Genomic DNA, 21505 nt, shown 5'->3' on the forward strand with positions numbered 1-21505 from the left:
GGGGTTTCGCTGTGTTGTCCTGGCTGGTCTCCAACTACTGACTTCAGGTGATCCACCCGCCTCGGCCTCCCAAAGTGCCAGGATTACAGGCCTGAGCCACCGTGCCCAGCCTCCTTTTATTTTTCTTCACAAATCAATGACTTTTCCAATACAGAATTTGGAGTTTCATTGGAATGTCATCGTTCCCTCAGTGCATCCTGGCCCCAAGCAGGGCTGACATTTGTCAAGTCCTCCTGCTGTCCACTGACATCATCACCATCACCTTTACCACTGTTCAGACAAAAACTTCAGACAGGAACTTGCTCCCAAAGCGGGAAAGGAGCCAGGAGACCAAGGAATGACTCAAATAAGTCCATCTTGGTGAGTAGTTGAGTTTATTAGGACTTACACACAGGGCACTCAGCAGGATGGCTCTAGAGATCCGGCCTCCCCCAGTCTCTAAACTGCTTTTCAGTTAATTTTCTGTCTCTTTGCCTACTGTATATGAGTAATGAGGCTGTTTTTCTTGGTAGGTTCTCGCATACTCTCCAGGATGTTTGGGTTTTTAGAGACACCTGGTCCTCAGCTGGGGACAATGGCCATGGCTCATTACCTGGCCTTCAGGGTTCAAGCAGGGGACATACACCCCTAAATAACCTAAAGGGGATCCATCACACTACAACCTCCACCACCACCGCCATCATCAAGAAGCCACTGGCTGACTGAGATACACTTCCAGGAGGACAAGAGAGAGTGGATGCTGGAAAGACAGGGCAGGGGACCATCACCAGGGAAAGACCTCATTCTTGGAAGGACATCAAACCGGGGGGTAGGTCGGTAGTGGAGCCGCTGTTTCTTCTGCTGTATCCAAAAGTTCTAACTCTTCGGCTTTCTGCATTTTCAGGTCTTTCTTTTCCTGGCCTTCTCATTGCTGGTTCCTGCACACCTCCCCTCTATTCCTCCCCCCAATATATTCGTTAGTCTAAAGGAAACTTCTTCTTCCCATTCCCCACACTCTCCAGTCCCCTCTCCTCCCTTATTCCAGGCTCCAGCGTTCCTGCCTTCTGCTTGCCGCACTGCCATCTGCATTAACCCCTCCCCTGCCGTGCTCAGCTACAGAAATGCCAAAGTCACTAACACTCAGCTCCATAAACTTTACCTCACCCTCCTTATCCCTCAAATAAAATGTCTGCATTTTGTCGTGGCCTGTGTATGGCTCATCTTCCCGGCTGGCTGCGCTGGTCTGGGGTCACTGGGTATTCATGAATTCAGATGCTGATAGATCTGAGTGAGCACCATTAGATCCTCCTCCAGCTCCTGAGCCTGCCGCCTCAGCTCCTCAGCAGACACAGACTTTGCCCCCTCATTCAAGTGCTTTGCATCGTTTACAAGGTTGACCACATCCAGTACAAGGAAGATGCCTGAAGTGGTCGCACTCAGGATCCGGGCTCCTTTGCTCACTGTCCGGGTGGTACCTGCAATCATTCTCTCCGCCTGACCACCACTTCCAGCTGAGATTTGCCAAGTGGTCACAGGGAGTCGGGCACCGGCTCTGGCTTGCCTGATGGCGCGGATTTCATTCCCAATGGTTTGTGTGGCTTCGTGATAATTATTAAGAAAGGAAAGCAAGTTGGGTGTGATGTCATGCATAACTTCCTTAAATACCTTCAATCCGTCAATGCTGGTTGCAGTCAGCCTGCTGGCTTCAGCTTCTGCTGACGATGTGTATGAGTGCTCCACAATGCTGGTGGTGATCCCAGTTGCAGCAGACGCTGCTCCCAGCCCTATCCCAGCTGCAGTAAGGGCCATACTCATCCCTGCTGTAAATGGTGCCAAAACAAGGCCAGCGAGGGACATGATGCCAGAGGCAGCGCCAGTGGAGCTGGACACCACATTGGAGATGGTGCAGCCTCTGTGGACCTCTTCAATCCCGTTTGCAAGGGCACGAAGCTTTTCTATGGACTCCTGGATCTTCCTCTCGACTTGGGGAAACTCTTTCAAAAACCACTCCCTAAACTGCTTGTCTTTTTGCGGCACATCTTTGTCTTCAATAGCCGCATATGTTCTAAGCTTCTTCAGAGCTTCATAGAGAGCATCTGCCTCATCCCTGTACCAATAAAGGACAGATGATTAAGAAAGGCAGCTTACTTATCTGTAAAATGAGCTCAATAAGATCTGCTCTTCATAAATCACAGAGCTGTTACTATGAGTCAAATGGAAATAAAGCTTTAAATTTTAAATGGAAAAATTTAAAATAATTTTTCCAAGGTTAAACATGCTTTGTATATCATAGATATGCCACAGTACTTATTCCATATGGGAATAAAAAACTTAAAGTCATCTTCAGATGCTCTTTAGTGGTAGGTATTTGATAAAAATGGCTCCTCAAGCAAGAGAGGTCAACACCATCACTCCAATAGTGTGTGGAGAGGGGAAACTTTGTAGATGAACAAAGAGAAGTGGGTTCAGAGCAAAAAGACCTTCATTCAGAGGATCATAGAACAGTGAAGGATTAACTTTATTAGAAGAGAGGTCTTTCCTTGTCCTGGGGCCCTGGGAAGCGATCTCTGGGGCCCTGGAATGTCCTGCCTGGTAGGAACATCTTTGTTTCCCTGGTGGTTTGGCTACAGCACAGTATAGCAATGTGATGGGTGATGGGGTTTGGGGCTATTAAGTATCTTTTCTGCCTTCCAGAGGAACTGGGAACTAAGGGTGTTAGACCTCAGGGAGGGGCTAGGGACTCCATGTCAGCCATCAGGACAGCTTGTGATCCAGCCCCAGAAAGAGCTCTGTACATTGAGGCATAGGTTGAGAAAGACTTTCTCCTTGGCCAAACTCCAGTCAGGCTGCTCTGAGCCTTTTCTCCTCTAGGCGCTGACCTTCCATGTCCATCCCGTGCTTCCTGGGCCTGTACTGCCCCAGTTCAGCAAGAATCCCCCAAGGCAGTTAGGGAGGGTCCTCCCCACTTGCTGTCTGAGCCTTCTTGTTGTCTGATCATGGTCTTCACCCGCTCCTTACCTGCCTTTAGTTGAGCATCTTGTTAAGCCAGTTTAGCAGAAACCCCCCATTCTGGTGTCTCCTGTCAAAACTGGTCCATCTCCCACTCCTCACCCTGGTGTTGGCTGTGACTACCCCTCTCTCTTTACTGTATTTGGAGCTGGGCTCAGCCTCCCTCCCCTGTAACAACAATCCTGAATAAAGGCTTCCTTCCTGATTTAATGTGATTCACAGGAATTTTTCCTTAACTGGGTGAGCTTCCCTGGTTGGCAACACCCCATGTGTTTTGTCCCACTTTGACACAGGAGAACACAGCCTCCTGAGGACAACGAAGCTTCACGCGTGAAACCCTCCCAGACTCTGCCCTGTGTGTCTCTTCCTTAGGCTGATTTTAATCTGTGTTCTTTCCCTGTGATAAACCACAATCATGCAATAACAGTTATCAGTGAGTTACGTGAGTCTTTGTAGTGAATTATCAAACCTGAGTGGGGCTTAAGAAACACCTTCAAATCTGCAACTGGTGTCAGAAGGAAGGGTGCCTTCAGACATTGCATTTTGACTAAATCTGAGTCCTTAAGAAATCAAATAAAACCTCAGACTGGAAGAGATCACCTTGCTTGGCATGTTCTCTCTTCCAATGCCTCATGCCCTTTGATCTTCTGACTGAAGGCTACTGGGTCCAGCCACTGCCCCCTTTGACTGAAAAGTGAAAGGCTTGGCTATTAATCCTGGCTGCACACGAACTCTCAAGCCACTTTACTGCCTCCTGACCTGGCACCTCCAAGCTTCAGTGTCTCACTCTCACATGTCACCAGCCAAACTAATGCCTTAGCAGGTGACAGCTTCACCTGTGTGCGTATGCCAGTGCCATGTGCAATTTCATGGAACCTCTTATGGACTCATGAGACCTTGAAAATCATCTCTATAAATCACTAATGCTGAAAAGACCTGCATTTGGACAAGATGGTAGAGAAAGTGTTTTTCTCTTTGATTGGGGAATTGTGAGTCTCCCGAGAACCCTCCAAATTACCCAATTGGCAGACACTTGTTCCAACTCTGGAAGCTGGCCCGAAGAAATACTTCCTCTACTCTATGTAGAAGAGAAGAGGGTCCCAAATGGCAGTTCAGAACGCCCCAGTTCCCAGGCATGGTGTCGGGGAAACAGTCACCCATGGCCCACTCTGCCCGTCAGTGATGGGATCAAATCGGGGAGGGAAGAAATATCCCTCTCCCACTACGGGTCCTCTGTAAGTCCATAGCCACATTACATTTCATGCTCTCAGTGCCTCCCTCTTCTCACCCTACTCCCAGCCTTGGTGCCCGAGCCTTCCTGCTGCTCCTCCAACCCAGGCCCACCCCTGCCCCATCCTGACCCCTGGCTCTGCCCCTGAAACGTCTCTCTGGGTCTTTGGATGGCATCATGCTACTTGGTTCCCCATCTTTGACCTGCTGTTCATTCTGAGGCTTTAACCACACTCCCATCTGATTGAACTACTATTAGCATTGGACAGAAGGCAGGTCCCAGTCTCTAAGACATAAAACAACAGCCCCAGAGCTGTGCAGGGACAGAGCCAAGATCCACCCCAGCTCTGTCCAACTCCATTCCAGCCTCTCTGTGTCCTGGGTCAGCAGGAGGATCCTGCTGTGTTTGTGCAGTTCCTCAGAGGTGGAAGAAAAGGGCCCCAGACAGCATCTCCAGGAACACACATTGATCAGGTCAAGATTTTTCTGGCTTTTTTCAAAGAAAGTCCTGCTGGGCGTCCATCTCTAAGAAAAACACTTGGTCGGGCGCAGTGGCTCATGCCTGTAATCCCAGCACCTTGGGACGCCGAGGCGGGAGGATCACGAGGTCAGGAGATCAAGACCATCCTGGCTAACACGATGAAACCCCGTCTGTACTAAAAATACACAACAAAATTAGCCGGGTGTGGTGGCCAGTGCCTGCAGTCCCAGCTACTCGGGAGGCTGAGTCAGGAGAATGGCGTGAAACCGGGAGGCAGAGCTTGCCGTGAGCCGAGATCACGCCACTGCACTCCAGCCTGGGCGACAAGCAAGACTCCGTCTCAAAAAAAAAAAAAAAAAGAAAAAGAAAAACACTTTTGGTCCTGGTCTGTCCCCAGCAATCTTTTTAAAAGGTAACATTAACTGAGCACCTACCATGTGTCAGTCATTATGCTAAATACTTTACATGCATCAGCTTATTTTTCTCACAATAAAGCTCAATGGATGAAGAAAGGAAAGCAGAAAGTAGTCAAGTAGCTTGCAAAGCTCTCATCACCAGTAGATGGCAGAACTGACTCTGCCCTTGTGGGCTTCCTCTCCCCTCAGCCTGAGGTCACTCACTGCCAGCGAAGGACTTGGAGGAAATATTCCTCCTGGACTGCTGAGAGGGACATTCTCAAGTTCAGCAGAAGGGGCTGCCTGGAGGAGGTGTGCCTGCCAGAGAAAACTAGCCCAGGGGAGATCAGGATGGCATAGCCGGGGTGCCCCATGGAGGTAACCCCATGGAGGTTACCTGGGCAATTCAGCCACAGCCACGAATCTCTTCCAGGCTTCATTGTTAGTCAGCAGGATTTGCAGATGCACTGGGCTGATTCTCTCCCGGAAGTATTCGATGACTTCTTCAGTAAAGCGTTTCTTTTCTAGTTGGAAACAAAAAGCATAAGATTGGAAGAAAGTGTGCTACAGCCTAAATGGCATTGAGTATAAGGTGGTTCGATGTTAATCCTCTTGAACCAGCTGTCACATGGGGTATTTTTGATGGAGGCATCAGTGCTATAGACTGAGTTGTGTGCCCTCCAAATTCATATATTGAGACCCTAAACCCCAGTAACTATATTTGGAGATTGAGCCTTTAAGGAAGTCATTAATTTAAAGAGGGTTGTAAGGGTAGGGCCCTAATCCTATAGGACTGGTGTCTAGTTAAAACAAAAAAAGAGACAGAAGATCTCTCTCTCTCTCTCTCCCCCCCACCCTGCCCCCCCACCCCGCTGTCTCTCTTGCCTTCTAGCCCTCTCTTCCTGTCTCTCTTTCTCTCTCTCTCTCTCTCACACACACACACACACACACACACACCTCACACTGGGAAGGTCATGTGAGGACACAGCCCTGAGGCAGCCTCTGCAAGCCAGGAGCAAAGCCCTCCCCAGACATCAACCCTGCTGGCACCTTCACCTTGGATTTCTTGCCTCCAGAACTGTGAGAAAATACATCAGTTGTTGAAGCCACCCAGCTTGTGGCATTTTACTAAGGCATCCCGAGAAGAGTGATTCACCAGGGAAGTGCCACGGTGCTTTGTGGAGCAACCGATCTATTTCAGCTGAAAATCATCAGAAAGTGAGCTTTCCACCATGTTTTCTCCCCATGTACGGGAAATATTCCAGTGATCGCTTCCTTCTGCCATGTGCCTCTTGTCAAACACTTTACACCAGTGTCTTCAAAATCTGAGTTTCGACCCATCAGTGGGTTATGAAAATAGTTCATTTTGTCAAGAGCAGGATTTTAAAAAGAAAAGAGTGTTGAAAATATCAGAGTGTATTGAACATAGCAAGAGTGAGTATTCTTTTGTAAGATATTTGAAATATATATATATATACACCCTTATGTAAATTCCTGGGATCTAGATGTGTTTAGGATGGCAACATTTTCAATCTGTGTCGATATGACACAGGGTGCATATGCTGTATCACTGACCACTCCCAGACTGGTCAACGCTACAAATGTTTCAACCTTGTAATCAAAGGTACAAATGTTTCAACAGAGAAACCAGTGAATATTCACCTTAAATGGGATACATAATATTATCAGTACAATGCATCATAGTACATAGCAGGGTTACTGCCCAGATGACTTGCCCAAAAAATATGCGGTTTGCAGGGATTTGGGAATTATGGAACTGCAGAGAAGGGACTGGGAAGCAGTATGTATTTACGTATGCACTGGGACATGAGGTAAAATCGTTTCCTGCCGTGGACACACTTGCAAGGCCTCATTCTCATTTCACAGAAGGAGAAAATGAGACCCATACGGTGAGAGACACCCCCCAACCCAGCAAGCAGGAAGCACAGGATTTGACTCCAAGGCCAGCGTTCCCTTGCCATTACTTTGAAGACTCCATATATTTTGAAAATGCCTGTGGTTTCTGCATTCTCCCCTGTAGTATACCTGTGGGATTTTAAACATTTTATTGAAAAAGAATATTTCAACCCCACACCATTGAATAAACTACCATGCACAGAGGATTCCTCCTGCTGCTCATGGGCACTCTCAGACGGGCAGTGGAGGGGGTTCTTTAGGCGGGCAGGGGAGCGGGACCCTCAGCACTGATCCTTGTGGCCCTTCTGTGTTACCTCTGTCCCCTGCAGGCTGGTCTCAGGGGACACGGCTCCCCACTGTCACTTCTGAACCCAGCTGGCCCTGTTATTAAACCACAGATCATCTTGTTTCGGAGAGAGAGTTTCTTCCTTGGGCCCCCCAGCCCAGCCTTTCCGAAGGATTCTGGGGTTGGCTGGTAGGTCCCGGCTTCTAACCTTCCCTGCCCTCTCGTCATCTTGGACAGGACTCAGCACAGCCCAGTTTGCTGTCCAGGGCGGCTCCTGAGCAGATGTGACTTGGTTGCCAAGGCAACTTAGTGAGGGGAGAAAACAGGCCTTAGGGAAATGAACACAGTGCTGACTTGGATGAGGGGTATTTTGCTTTTATTTTTTCCTCCTTCACTGAAAGGATGAAGGAAACCAGGGTTGGATGGAGGGAACCTCCAGCACTAGATCTGTGTATGTATTGCTGGGGTGGGAGTACCAGGCTGTTAAAGCAAACTTAAAATGAACACCTGGGCAAATAAAAGCAAACAGACCTTCAGAATGGCTGTAACACCCCTTAAACTGCCAACTATGGGAAACTTAACTGGAGTCGTTTCAGATGGGTGCTTACGTTAGACACAAACAAAACTTAACTTCGGCCAGTCATGAGCAGCCAGCTGACAGATGGGTACACGACTAGGAATTTTCCAACAAGTAAACCAAAAAACGTAATTTGACAACTGCAACAAATCAAATAATGTCCTTATTCCACTTCCATATTCACCCTATAAATACCCGCCTCTGACACTTTTCCATCATAACATGAAATGTCTTTCATTTTGATGTTTCCCACTTCATGACTTGCTTCTTCCTCAAATAAAGTCTTCAAAATTCGATTGCACCTCAGATTTTTCTTTGACAAGGGGTATTTGAGATCATGGGAATGAGGCCCTGCCTGAGGCAGTCATCCCTGGTAAGCAGGTGCTTGTGATGGGCTGTGCAGGGCAGGTGCCCTGGGGGACAAAAAGGGGCTTCCACCTGGAATCAATAGTGGCAGGTAAAGGGGATGGGAACCAACTCTTAGGGAGGCCCTACTGTGTGGCAGGCACCGGCTGGGCCAGGTACCCATGTACTATTTGATCCTCATGACCACATGGGGAAATATTATACTCGCATTCCAGGTGAGGAGAGGTAAGAAGCTCCAGGTGACATAGAGAAGACGTGGCAAAGGCCAGAATGAGGCCCAGTTCAGTGGGATGCTGAGTCACTCTTTTCACATGGCCACTCAGAGCAGAGGGGCTGGTGCAGGGCAAGAGCTGGAGGGAGGGGACTGGCCTCTGCTGGAAATGCCCCAGGGTCAGCTGGGAGCAGAGTGGGAGTTCAGAGGTCGGGGCTGCTGGTCAACCTCCTCTCTCAGCCCTCCGCATCTCCTGGCCCCTGCTCTCCCTCTACTCCCCGACCCTGCTGTTTCCACTTCCCCAAGGCTGTGGTGCCCCATTTGAGTCGTTTGCTAGGTGCCAGGGCAGGGAGGAAGTGGGCACCTGGGTCATGTCCCCCTGAGGAGAGGTCAGGACACTGATGCCCCCACAGATCCCTGGGTCGGGGGACTCCATGTGGCCTCTTTTGGGGCTCAGGGAAGACTCATCGTCCTCCTTGTCCATCCGGGTTCCTCTGCGGCTCACTGAGTTGTGGAAGCGCCACCCTCCATTCTAGGTGTGGGTAGGAACCAGCCAGGGAACAGGAAGAGGCAAGCCTACCTGAGTCCATGGTGCCAGCAGCCAGGTCACTGAGAGACTTTCCTTGGATCTCTCCAGTCACTGACCAGACTGGAAGGGTTTGTTTTTTTTTCTTAACCCTTGAGGAGGAGAAAGCAAATTGTGGGACTGAATGTGAGCCACCCGTGGACAGAGGGAGGTTGGAGGGGCTGGATCTCTGCAATCCCTTTGCGTGTCAGCAAATGCCAAGACCAACCTAGCCCAGTGTTTTTTATCTCCTGGGCCCCAGCCAGCTGGTATTTAGAGAAATTCTACTTGCTCCAGCTCCCTCTGCTCTCACTCTCACACCAAGGCAGGGTCCTTTTGTCCTGTAGGGGTATGAAGAGAAGATAATCAGAGGAAGGGATGGACATCTGATAATCACAGAAACTACAGAGTCTATACACCGAAATAGAGATGGGAAGGAACGTTCTGACAATGACCTGGACCTGGCAACATGTGTGATAACTAATTGATAACAGCCAGTGTGTATTGAGTGTCTGTGATCTGCAGGGCTCCTTATATGTGTCTCATTCGATGATCACACACAGGCCAGGAGATGGGTGCAACTGTGGCTCCCATTTTGAAACAGAAGAAACCTCAAATGTTAAGTAACCTTGCCATGTTTTCACAATAGGTGTAGAGCCAGGACTTCTGATTCAAATCCCATGTCTTCAATGACTGGGCTCTACTCCCTTAAATATATAAAAATATTGACTCATGCATACATGCTTATTGTAAATGACTCCTCATTCCAAATCTTTGTCTTGCACTCTGTGCCCAAGTGTCTGTCTTGGTGAATTCACTGGTGCTGTGCTGGACACCCTTTGTCCCCCTTGCTTCTACCTTTATGTCCTGGCTGCAAGTGATGCTTCTGCCTCAGCTTCCCAAGTAGTTGTTCCTACAGGTACATACCACCACGCTAGGCACATTAAAAAAAATTTTTTTTAGAAGTGTGGATCTCGCTTTGTTGCCCAGAGCTGGTCTCCAACTCTTGGTTTCAAGCAATCCTCCTGCCTGAGCCCCCCAAAGTCCTGCGATTGCAGGCATCAGCCACTAGAACCAGCCTAAATAAATGCTGATCTTTATACAGAGGAACATTCTTCACATTCTGCTTGTGATGATCTTGCCTTGGGAAATGAGAAAAAAGAAAGCAAATGTTGATTATGTTTAGGCATTGTTCTAAGAAGGTAGAAGAACATTTATTGACTATCCCTTCTGAGATCTGACTACAGTGTTAGTCAAGGCACTTATAGGTATAATAACAGCCAATGAGAAATAGGGATGAACATTTGTGGACTCGACTTTGTACCACTAATTGCTCTAAGATGTTATAAATAATAACTCACAGTCCTCTTCCAAGAACCTATTAAGTGAGTACCATTTGCATTTCCATTTCCAGATAAGAAAACTGAAACAGATGTTCAGCGACTTGCCCAAGCTCAGAAATCTACTAAGGGGTAAAGACTGGGTTCCCACCCAACCAGACGGACTCAAGAACACACACACTGCCTCTGCACCCTCTGTTGCCAATGAAAATTTGAATGGACTGGTTGTGGTGGCTCACGCCTTAATCCCAGCAATTTGGGAGACTGAGACGGGTGGATCACGAGGTCAGGAGATCAAGACCATGCTGGCCAACATAGTGAAACCCTGTCTCTACTAAAAATGCACACACGCACACACACACACACACAAATTAGCTGGGTGTGGTGGTGTGTGCCTGTAATCCCAGTTACCCGGGAGGCTGAGGCAGGAGAATCGCTTGAACCCAGGAGGCAGAAGTTGCAGTGAGCCGAGACCACGTCACTGCACTCCACCCTGGTGACAGAGGGGGACTCCATCTCAAAAAATATATATATATGAAAATTTGAATGAGGAAAACAGGAGATCAGAGACATCAACAGATATTTGGAAGACAGAACTGGCTGAAGAAGTGACAACTGAATAGAGAGGGGTAAAGTGATCTGCAACCCACAGCAAAACCAAGAGCACATTCAGCCAAGAATTGCCTGCTAAGCAGAGCCTCAGAGAGGGGAGAAGTTCACCAGCCCCATGGCCCATACAGGATTCACAGTAGCCTTGAGTCTACACCGATGGAAAAAATTAGAGAGTTCATGACTGCATCTAAAGGCCCCAGAAATAATATCTTTGTATCCTGATGCCAAGGGGTTCTCATTTCATCACTCTACAGGGAAGACTGCCCATGGACCTGCCCCCTTCTTTAATATGAATAGATCTAGGAATAGATATAGCAGAAAGACAACAAATGGGGAAAAGATCAAGATCACAAGTAAAAAACGAGTCCAGAAGGAATGGATAATTTTGAAAATAGAAAATAATTTTTAAAAACTCAAATCCATGTCCTCAGGGACATAAAAATGTTTTATTCATAAATGAGAACATTATGTACTGAAAAGGAACAAAGATAATGGAACAAAAAAGATTTCTTGAGAATTAAAAGGTGATTGAGAAAATAAACAACTCTAGTGCAAGATTCGAAAAGATATACAAGGAAGCTTTCCAGAAAATAAACTAAAAAGATGACAGAAAAAGAAAAAAACAAAAACAAAAACAGAGCTAGATATAGAATAAGAAAGTTACCATACATAATAATAACATAGAAACCTACTTGAGTCTGGGCATGATGGCTCATGCCTGTAACCCCATACTTTGGGGGGTTAAGGCAGGAGAATTCTTTGAGTCCAGGAGTTCTAGACCAGTATGGGCCACATAGTGACACCTCCATCATTACAAAGAATACAAAAATGAACTAGGTGTGGTGATGCACGCCTCTAGTCCCAAATACTCTGGAGGCCAACTGGGGAGACTGTCTTGAGCCCAAGAGGTCACAGAGCGAGACCCTGTCTCCGTTAAAAGAAAAAAAAAGTAAAGAACAGAAAAGAAAGCTACTTGAGAATGAGCTGTGGGGGCTGAGAGGAGGAAGAATCTGAGCGTGTGTGTGTATGTGTGTGCACACACTCATGGAGAGGGGATAAGGAAAACAAGAGAGAAAAAGACATGAAAGAGAAAAATCAACCCAGGGAGAAGGAAATGCAAGGATCACAGCTGGGCATGCAGCAGGCCTAGAGAGCAAACCGTCCAGGATGGAATAAGAAGGAAAGGGCTCTGTAGGGAAAGGGGACTTGATAGAACACTATATATAATTCACAGTTTGAGAAAAACTGAGGAAATCATGAAGGCAAACAGTACAAGAGGGGCAAAAAAACAAAGGCAATTAGAAACATCAGGAAAAACTAAAGCCATGCAGCAAAACATGTGCAACCATATTGTACAACTCAGCTCGACAGTAAACAAGACTTAAAACATCACTGAAATGTAAACGCTTGTTTGACTTTTAACTTTTAGAACAAAACAGAATATTCACATATGAGAACTAAATCTACTTGTTACCAGTCAGTATAATTAATGTACCGTGGTAAAGGTGAGAGGTGAAACACTGAAGGAAGGAGGGGGAGGATTAATATGGCCATTTTGTAAAGTGGAGAGTCAAGAAATACTGGCTACAGTTCAGGGCATAAGAAATAAGGTTAAATAAACTCATGTTTAGTTCTCACAACAACCATCCTACATAGGCACTGTTATCATCTTAATATTTCTGATGGGAAAACTAAAGCTTGGAGAAGTTAAGTAATTCACCTAGAGCCCCTAGCTAGTGACAGCCAGAAGCCAAACTCAAGTGTCCAATCTCCAGAGCATGCACTCTCACTCTATTTCATCTCCTAGCATAAGAATATTATGTAAAGAAAATGATTTACTACCTAAAGAAAAGCTGGCCAGGAACACTGGCTCACATCTGTAATCCCAGCACTTTAGGAGGCTGAGGTGGGTGGATCACCTGAGGTTGGGAGTTGGAGAGCAGCCTGACCAACATGGAGAAACTCTATCTCTACTAAAAAAATGAAAAAATTTGCCGGGCGTGGTGGCGCATGCCTGTTATCTCAGCTACTCAGGAGGCTGAGGCAGGAGAATCGCTTCAACCCAGGAGGTGGAGTTTGCAGTGAGCCGAGATAGCTACATTGCACTCCAGCCTGGGCAACAAGAGTGAAATTGTGTCTCAAAAAAAAAAAAAAAAAAAAAGGAAAATCTGAACATCAAAATTAATTGCTTTTAATTGGGGATGGGAGTGAATGGAGCCTTCTTTATTAAATGATTTCTCTGAACTGTATACACTTATTAATTGATTTTTTAAAAATTTTAACAAAACAGAAGTTACTTTATAGTAGCTAGTAACTGCTAACCTCAATAATGGTTTGGGTTGTGGTGCCACCACCTTAAAGTTGATGGAGAAGTGTGAGCAAGTGCCAAAGAGAAATACACCTGCTTTCTGATGTGACAAATGTCAGCTTCAGAGAAACCTCAGTGGCTGGAGTAACCAAGCTGCTAAGAAAAGAAGGGATGTTGATATTTTATGTTAAACTATTAACATTAATAGCATAATCAGATTGAACTCCTATCTCGACTAGGTATAATTTCTAGTGGCACCTTGCCACTCAAGATACGGGCCTCTTTTCCACCCAAAGGAGCCAAGACGTCTTGTGGGGAACCAAATTCCCCGGACTGTGATATGTGTTACCCCAGAAAGCAAGGATGCTTCCATAGATGTTCAGAGCGGTGTTCAAAGGGATGCCCACTGGTCAGTCCTAAGCGCTGTGAACCTGGAAAATCTGAGACAGGTGTCAGTTAATTTAGAAAGTTTATTTTGCCAAGGTTGAGGATGCATGCCTGTGACACAGCCTCAGGAAGTCCTGACGACATGTGCCCAAGGTTGTTGGGGTGTAGCTTGATTTTATACACTTAGGGAGCATGAGACATCAATCAAGTACACTTGAGAAATGCATCGGTTTGGTCCAGAAAGGCGGGACAACTCAAAGTGGGGGTTTCCAGGCTACAGGTAAATTGAAACGTTTTCTGGTTGACAATTGGTTGAGTTTGTCTAAAGACCGGAGATCAATAGGAAGGAATGTTTGACTTGCGATAAGAGGTTGTGGAGACCAAAGTTTTATCCTGCAGATGAAGCTTTCAGCTAGCAGGCTTCACAGAGAAACAGGCTGTAAAATGTTTCTTATTAGACAAAGCCTGTGTTGATATTAAAGCCAGAGAGGCACAATGAAGCATGTCTGACCCCCAGTTCCCTTCACGGCCTGAACCAGTCTTTCAGGTTAAATTTTAAGAGCCCTGGCTGAGGAGGAAGTCCATTTAAATGTGGGGGAGGCTGAGAATTTTACTTTTGGTTTATGCCACTTATATTCAATAGTAATAATTGATAGTGATTATTATGATCATGTTTACTTGGTCTGAGATGAGTCTGTGAAAGGCCTTAGGTTGATACTAACATTCAAGTGAGAACATTTGAGAAAAGTATACAGAAAAGACTAAAATAAGGTACTTGAAATGCAAAGATGATCGTAACAGGGAATGTTTAATTGTTAGTTGGTTTTAACAAGAAGAGCATCTTAATATAAATGGATATTTTTCCTTCTATTTATTTATGTTCCTGTTCGTAAGTATCGAAAATGAAGGAAGAGTCGCCACAGAGTTTGGAAGCTGACCTGGACTCCCGGAGGGGCAGTGTTATTCTCCTATGGACAGAAATAATGTCACAGAATAGTAACCACACACAGGGTGACTCTGAGACTGTGAGCAAATGAGACAGAGCAATTAGACTTCATAATATCGTCTAAGTACAGACAGAAACTGAGTCTCTGCTCCACCCACAAAATACCAAACACGCCCTCTTCTGGCTAAACAGAATGCCTGTTTTTTCTTTACCAAGTCAACTCTATCCTCTTCCTGGTCTTCCTCTCTCTAGATGAGATTTGCTGAGATACCCACTGGTAGACTTGCCCCCCACCTTCTGCAACACCCAATCCAGAGTGGGCTCCGTTTCATAGGCCCTCCTGCCAATCACCAAGCCAGAGCCCAGATACTCTAACAGGTTCCTTCTCGCACCCCTTATGGAGGTGCCGATGGACCTCCACGTGTGTCCCCCTCACTGAGAAGAATGAACTCAACTGATTCAACCACCTACAGGAGTGACCTGGTAGCCCCAGGCTGGAAACATTGACTCTAGAGATTTCCATGGTTTCTGTAGTGAGGAGGCAACAACAAACCCAGGCAGCTGTGAGGTGGCCCTGTCAGGCCCCTCAAAGGTAAGGGTTGGCTCCAAGCAGGCCCCTATCTCTTTCTTCTTTACTGCGGCTCTGGCTGCATCTGTTTCAGCTGCTCCCAGGCACATCCATTCCAGCTGCTGGTCTTTGCTCCCAGACTTTATGTTAACAACGCAGTGGTTCCCGGGACCCCCTGATGCGTTTTCATCCTCAAGGTCATGGTAGAAGCACCCTCATCGAAAGCCTCTCACCTCCCTCTTCCTATTTCCTGCCTCTGTCTTAGAGATCTTGCATCCAGGTGTCTATCATCTGGGGCCCCCATAGAACCATGGTGACAGTGAGGTCAATAGAGGCACTAGGGGAGTGTGCTGAGGGATTTCTGGGTGCTTCTTGCGTAAGGGACAAGGGTGATAGAAGGAGGGCTCCCCTTCCCCTTCTTCCTGCTTTGTTCAGTGTGTGACCCCCTAGGTCAGGGCAGCTGTCTCAACATCATGAGCCATAAGGACCAGGAGCCAGCACAGAGCAGAGGAGCAGGAGGGCAGTGAGAGCTGGGGCCTCATACCACACCCGACACTTGTGATGAGCTGCACCCAGGGTCTCGTCCTCCTTAGGCATTGTTGGCTTGGCTCAGAATCTTGTCTGGGGCATCCGCTGAGGGTTGAAGCTGGATACTTCCCCTCGAGCTCAACTAGGACACAGCGTGTCCTCCCTGGTCATGCCTGCAGTTTGGTCAATTCCCGGAAAGGGACTTTAGTTCCTGGAGGAGGCCCAGACAGGGAGCCCTCCTTCCTGCCTCAGCTCTGAGCCAAGCTCTCCAGATGCAGAGGACAGAGACTCTCAGCAAAGCAGCTCCTTGCAACTGGCTGTGGGTCCTCCTCCTTAGGCAGGGAGAGAGAGAGAGAAGGGTGAAGACACTGTGCTCCTCCTGAGGAATCTTTATTTTTATTTTCAATATATATATATATTTTTTGCTCTGTCACCCAGGCTGGAATGCAGTGGCACCATCATAACTCACTGTACTGTTGACCTTCTAGGATCAATCGATCCTCCTGCCTCAGCCTTCTGAGTAGTGGGAACTACAAGTGTATCACTATGTCAGTCAGTCAATCTTTTTATTTTCATTTTTGCAGAGATGGGGTCGTGCTATGCTGCCCAGGCTTGCCCTGAACTCCTGGGTTCAAGGGATCCTCCTGCATTAGCCTCGACAGCATGGGAATTACAGGCCTGAGCCACAATACCCAGGTCTCCTGAGGAATCTTTAATGACCTGCCAGGGTCAAATTCAACCCCTTAACTGGGCACACGGGCTCCTACCTTCCTCACTGCTCCCTGCCCGCACAGTCACCTTGGGTCCAGGTACCCACTGACGCCCTGCTTCCCTGCCTCCCAGAGCCCATCTACTCCCCCCACCCCCATTCCCAGCCTCAGACCTTTGCTCGGGCTGCTCCCTCCCCTTGGAATGCCTACCATGTGCAAGTCACCCATCCTCAGAGGCTCAGCCAAAGCTGCCTTGACCCTGCGGCGTCCCCCAGCCCTCCCCAGGCTCCCTGAGCACTCTGCTTTCTGGGGGCAGCTCTACCTCTGTGTGGCTCTTTGGGCCTCTGTCTCCCCATTAAACACTGAGCATCCAGCAGGGACCCTGTTGTGTTCCCAGCTGCATCCCCTATGTCTGACCCAGGTGCCCTCTGCCCTCCCCGGCACAGCCTGGCTGAAATCCGAGGTGTGGGAGGCATTACTTGGACTAAAAGCAACCAGCCTCTGGACAACATGGCCCAGCCTCAGTTTCACTTTCAGTTGAGGAATTGAATGTTTTTCCTTTCTATCTAGATGCTCATCTCTTTTTGGGGAAGAACAAAGAAGACCGTGACTCTGATTTCATGTACTTTTGGTGGCTCTATCAGGTTTCTGAGTTTCCATTTATTTTCTCCCGTGTCCTCCCCAGTCTTATTATTTTTGTACAAGGAGAAAGAGAAAAAGAAATTTCTAAAAACATACAAGCCACTTAACCTCTGAATCATAGCCATGGTTCCTGAGCCTCCCCTCCCCCACGGCAATGGCCCAGGCTTGCATCTGGGCCCAGCTCCCTCCAGGCCCAGGACACGCTTATGCAGCAACCAACTACTGCCAGGGACTTTTACGGGAAAGAGGTCATTTCCTTCCTGCACTGGTTGTGCCTTAGAATACACACAAAAAGTCTTGTTCTTCTTTGTCTGTAGTAGGTACCCATGAAACAGGTCCTACATTTAAAAAAAGAAGAAACAAATTCTTCTCCAAAAATAAGTAAATCAATCCCAAAGGGATCTAAGTGTACCCCAGAAAGAAAAAAATTATACTAGAAGAAATGTTAAAAATAATGTTGAGTTGGGAAGACCTTTCGAATCAAAACTCAATTCCCAGAAGCCTTAAAGGGAAAATTGAATAGAGTTTTACCTCTTACAAATTAAAAATTAGAAAGAACATCATTCAAGAGCCAGAATAAAATGAAAGAATAGGAAGCACGGTTTGCAATACTTAAAGTAGACAAAGGTAACTGTCCACAATCCACAAGAGGTGCTCAAATCAACATGAAAAGACTGAAATCAAGTTTTTAAAAAAATAGCCAGACGTGGTGGCTCACACCTGTAATCCCAGCACTTTGGCAGGCCAAGGCGGGTGGATCACCTGATGTCAGGAGTTCGAGACCAGCCTGACCGCCCCTGCTTTGTTCAGTCAACCCTGACTCTACTAAAAATACCAAAATTCGCCGGGTGTGGAGGCACGCGCCTGTAGTCCCAGCTACTTGGGAGGCTGAGACAGGAGAATTGCTTGAACCCCGGAGACGTGACCTCGGTCAGTTACCTAACCTCTCTGAGCTCATCTACGAAAGGTGAATGACCCTTCTCTTATAGAGCTGTTGTGGAGATGGGGAAGGTCAGACCACCCCCAACTTACCAAGGAAGCTTCCCTTGAAAGAGTGTGAGCAAGATCCAGCTGTTCTGAGCTGTGTGGATCCCACCTCCAGCTGTGCATCTGCCTAATAACCAGACACTTTCTGCAGGCTCTGAGATATACCCCGGAACCCAAAATGGAAAGCGAAAGTTACAACTTGGCAGCATCTCCTGATCAAACGTATAAAACAGGATGCTTCCCGGCCCCACCCTTGGTCCAGTCCCATCCTTGGTCCAGCAGCACCCTTGGTCCCACCCTCCTGCTGATCCAAGAGCAGCCCCAGACCTGCCATCCACGTCCTTCTTGGCCAGCTCACCTGCCTCCCATACTTAGGGTTGGGGGTTTGCTGTGTTTTCAGGAAGAAAGACCTGCCACTGAAAGACTATGAGACCCTCCAGATTACTCCCCACCCCCACTATCACCACACTCCCCAGATGTCCACCTCACTCCCTCCATGCCATCAGCATTAGCACAATCCATCACACATGCCAGGTGGACGCTTATTGCATATTGATTGTATTGCTGTTGGGGTTATTTTGTTGTTTTGTTTTGTTTTGTTTTTGAGATGGGGTCTGGCTCTGTCACCCAGGCTGGAGTGCGGTGGCACAATAATAGCTCACTGTAGCCTCAAATTCCAGGGTTCAAATGAACCTCCTGAGTAGCTGGGACTACAAGCATGAGCCACTCGGCCTGGCTACTTTTAAAAAGTGATTTTGAAGGGATGAAGTCTTACTATTATTACCAGGTTGATTTCAAACTCTGGCCTCAAATGATCCTCCTGCCTTAGCATGAGCCACCGTTCCAGACCTGCTCTTGTTGAACGCCATGCCTGTGTGGCTTCTGGACATTTCCTTATGTGGGTTCTTCTGCCAGGAACACCTGCTACCTTCACCTGGAAAAGTCACACTCCTCTATCAGAACACAAATCTAGCATTTCCTCCCCTGAGAAGCCCCCTAGCATCCTCTTCAGCAGAGCCCACTGCCCCATGTTCCACTTCTGTGGCACTTTTGTTAGGCCGTTGTAACTGGCCACAGTCCCAGGTTGACTGAACAAAGCGGGGGCAGATGTGGGAGTAAAAGACAAAGACAAAAGAGTATATTAGGAAGAAGGGGTCGGGGGCTCCTTGCTTCTAGTGAACAAGGGCCCTGAGCTTTTCGAGCCCTCCGAGTTTATTAGGTAAAAGAGATGACGAGAAAAAGGGTGGGGGTGATTGTCAGGTAATTGTCAGTCAGCCATTTGGTTCACAGCAGGCTTGCAAGACTATATCCTTCGAATAATAGACGCCAGATATCCCAGTAGATAACTTCAAGGAGCCCAGCACCAGGGAGTGATGGCCCTCAGGAAACCTTCTGGCGGCGGGTGCAGTGTGAGTTTGCCCACATCCTGGATTCATGATAAACAGTTTGCTGTTTGATCATATAGTCTCCAGTGAAATACTGAGTTGGTCACAATCCCTTTGGCCTTTTCAGCTCCCAACAGGCAGTTAAGTAGACATTAGCAGCTGGGAGGAGAAAAGAGAGCAGAAAGCCTGTCACTACAACAGCCCCTGGACCACCTAAGTTCAGCCCCAGAGCCATCCTAACACCCCCCTAACTGATGAAGTTGGTGGTATAGTTTGTGGCCAGCACATCCTGAAGAAAGAGAAACTAGGGCACAGGTGGAAATTCCCTAAAGGGGCACATGCCCAGTAACATGAAACTGTGCCCTCAGGTCACCCCAAGTTCATTATTCCATCATTACAATAAAATGTGGTTTTATTATATGAAAGCCCCAGAGTGGGCTTTTCTGTGAAAATTATGGGTAAAAACATGCATTGCCTAATTTTAGTTATGTAACCATAAACTGCCAATCAAATGACATCGTCCTTTACTCAGACACAGCCCCAACCCCAACTTCTCTCCACAAACCGCATAGAAGCACCTTAAACTGTATATAGAGGGGCTGACTTCACTTCACAGAAATTAGCCGACTCTCCTTCTGAGAGTGTCTAACTGTGCTTCAATACACTTTGCTTTGAGCTTGCATTTGGAGTTAGCCTGCAATCGTTTGCCCACTCTCAGAAGAACCGAGATTACTGGTCCAGAACTCCAGCTCTGTTAATCTCCTCGGTTAAAGGGTCCATCCCAACACAGAATTCCTGGTAACATCTTAGTGCTGTGACCTGGAAGATTTATGTTCAGTATGGCTTTGAATATGTGCTTGATTTTAACTTGGGGAACTGAAACATATTTTGCTAAAATGCTTCCTTTCTCTTTGGGTCAAGATGTTTGTGCTATGTTTCGCTGCTTGGCTAAGAGAAGTTGCAATGAGTGTTGGATTTGCTGCATTAGAGAGGGGGTATATCCCCCAACATGCCACCAATAACTTTTAGACAAGAGTTTAGAGAAATCTCTGGATTTAGGTTTAATTAGCTGTTTAATGTGATTAAACAACTTCATTAGGTTGTAGTGGCCATTGTAGCCCAGAGCCTGTTAACAACACAGGGAAGCTTTGAGAGGTAAAATGGTTTCTTATGCTGTGGCCACACAGCCAGGAATCACCCCCAACTCCCTTCAGATTGGGCACTTTGGCTGGATGCAATTTTTAAAATTACTGATTAAGAGAGCCGATCGGGATTTGGATCATGGGATAGTTTGGATAAATGCTAAGTTTAGAGGTTTACAGCCGGGAACGAAGGGTAGGCCCATAGTGGGTCATAAGCTTTGGAGAACTCCGCAAATCGTCCTTGCCCACCCTGTTGGGCACTCACCCCACCCGAGGCCCCCTTCCCACCACACTGCCACAGGCAGCAGCACAGCTTCTGAAGGTCGTTTTGCAATTTTTTTCCTTTTTCTTTTCAACAGAGCTTCATTTCTTTTCTTTCTTTCTAACCACTTTTATTCAGAACCTAGGGGACAAATGTTTTGGGCAAGGCTGTACTACCCACTGTAGGAAGGGGTCTCCATGCTGGGCACAGCCATGGTCCACACATAGGCACAACTTGAGAGGCACACAGACTGCCCTGGGAGACCCGGAGCCTCCATCTAAAGAGCAGGGACACTCTCTCCCGGTAATGGTCAAGGATATCAGGATGTCAAGACTAGCTTGATCTCAGTGCTGTGTATTCTGGATTGCCAGCTGGATCCATACTCCTATGTAAAACCACGGAGGGCTGCCCAAACTGATGATGTCTCCACAGACAAATACACTTGTGAGACTTTAGTGGACTTCAAGCCTCTCTTTAAAAGACTGCCAAAAAATAAGTAATGCCCACTGACTTTCCCTACTGCCATTTAAAAAAAAATATTAGCTTTAAGTTGGATTGTTATAGTTATTCTCATATATTTGCAGTTTAATTGCCTCCTCCTGAATGGGTGAAATAATTTTTTATGCTAAAATAGCTGTTTTAAATGCAGTGACCAATATTTTTGCTTTTTAA

General features: G+C 47.1%; 1 protein-coding gene across 2 annotated transcripts; it reads right to left on the minus strand.

Moving 5' to 3' along the window:
* Positions 1 to 357: 357 nt before the first annotated feature.
* APOL3 (apolipoprotein L3) lies at positions 358 to 18195 on the minus strand. 2 transcript variants are annotated; one of them, XM_002831062.5, is made up of 4 exons: positions 18090 to 18195; positions 9032 to 9357; positions 5492 to 5618; positions 358 to 2086 (listed from the first exon to the last, which is right to left on the minus strand). In XM_002831062.5, exons 2-4 carry the CDS (start codon positions 9039 to 9041, stop codon positions 1240 to 1242), a joined length of 984 nt encoding a protein of 327 aa, XP_002831108.3. In that variant the 5' UTR covers positions 9042 to 9357; positions 18090 to 18195; the 3' UTR covers positions 358 to 1239. The 2 variants fall into 2 exon arrangements, with proteins under 2 accessions (XP_002831108.3, XP_063579109.1); XM_063723039.1 differs by lacking the exons at positions 9032 to 9357; positions 18090 to 18195 and adding an exon at positions 6151 to 6253.
* Positions 18196 to 21505: the final 3310 nt, after the last annotated feature.

This window comes from Pongo abelii, chromosome 23, assembly GCF_028885655.2.
Source record: "Pongo abelii isolate AG06213 chromosome 23, NHGRI_mPonAbe1-v2.0_pri, whole genome shotgun sequence".
In the NCBI taxonomy this organism is placed as follows: domain Eukaryota; kingdom Metazoa; phylum Chordata; class Mammalia; order Primates; family Hominidae; genus Pongo; species Pongo abelii.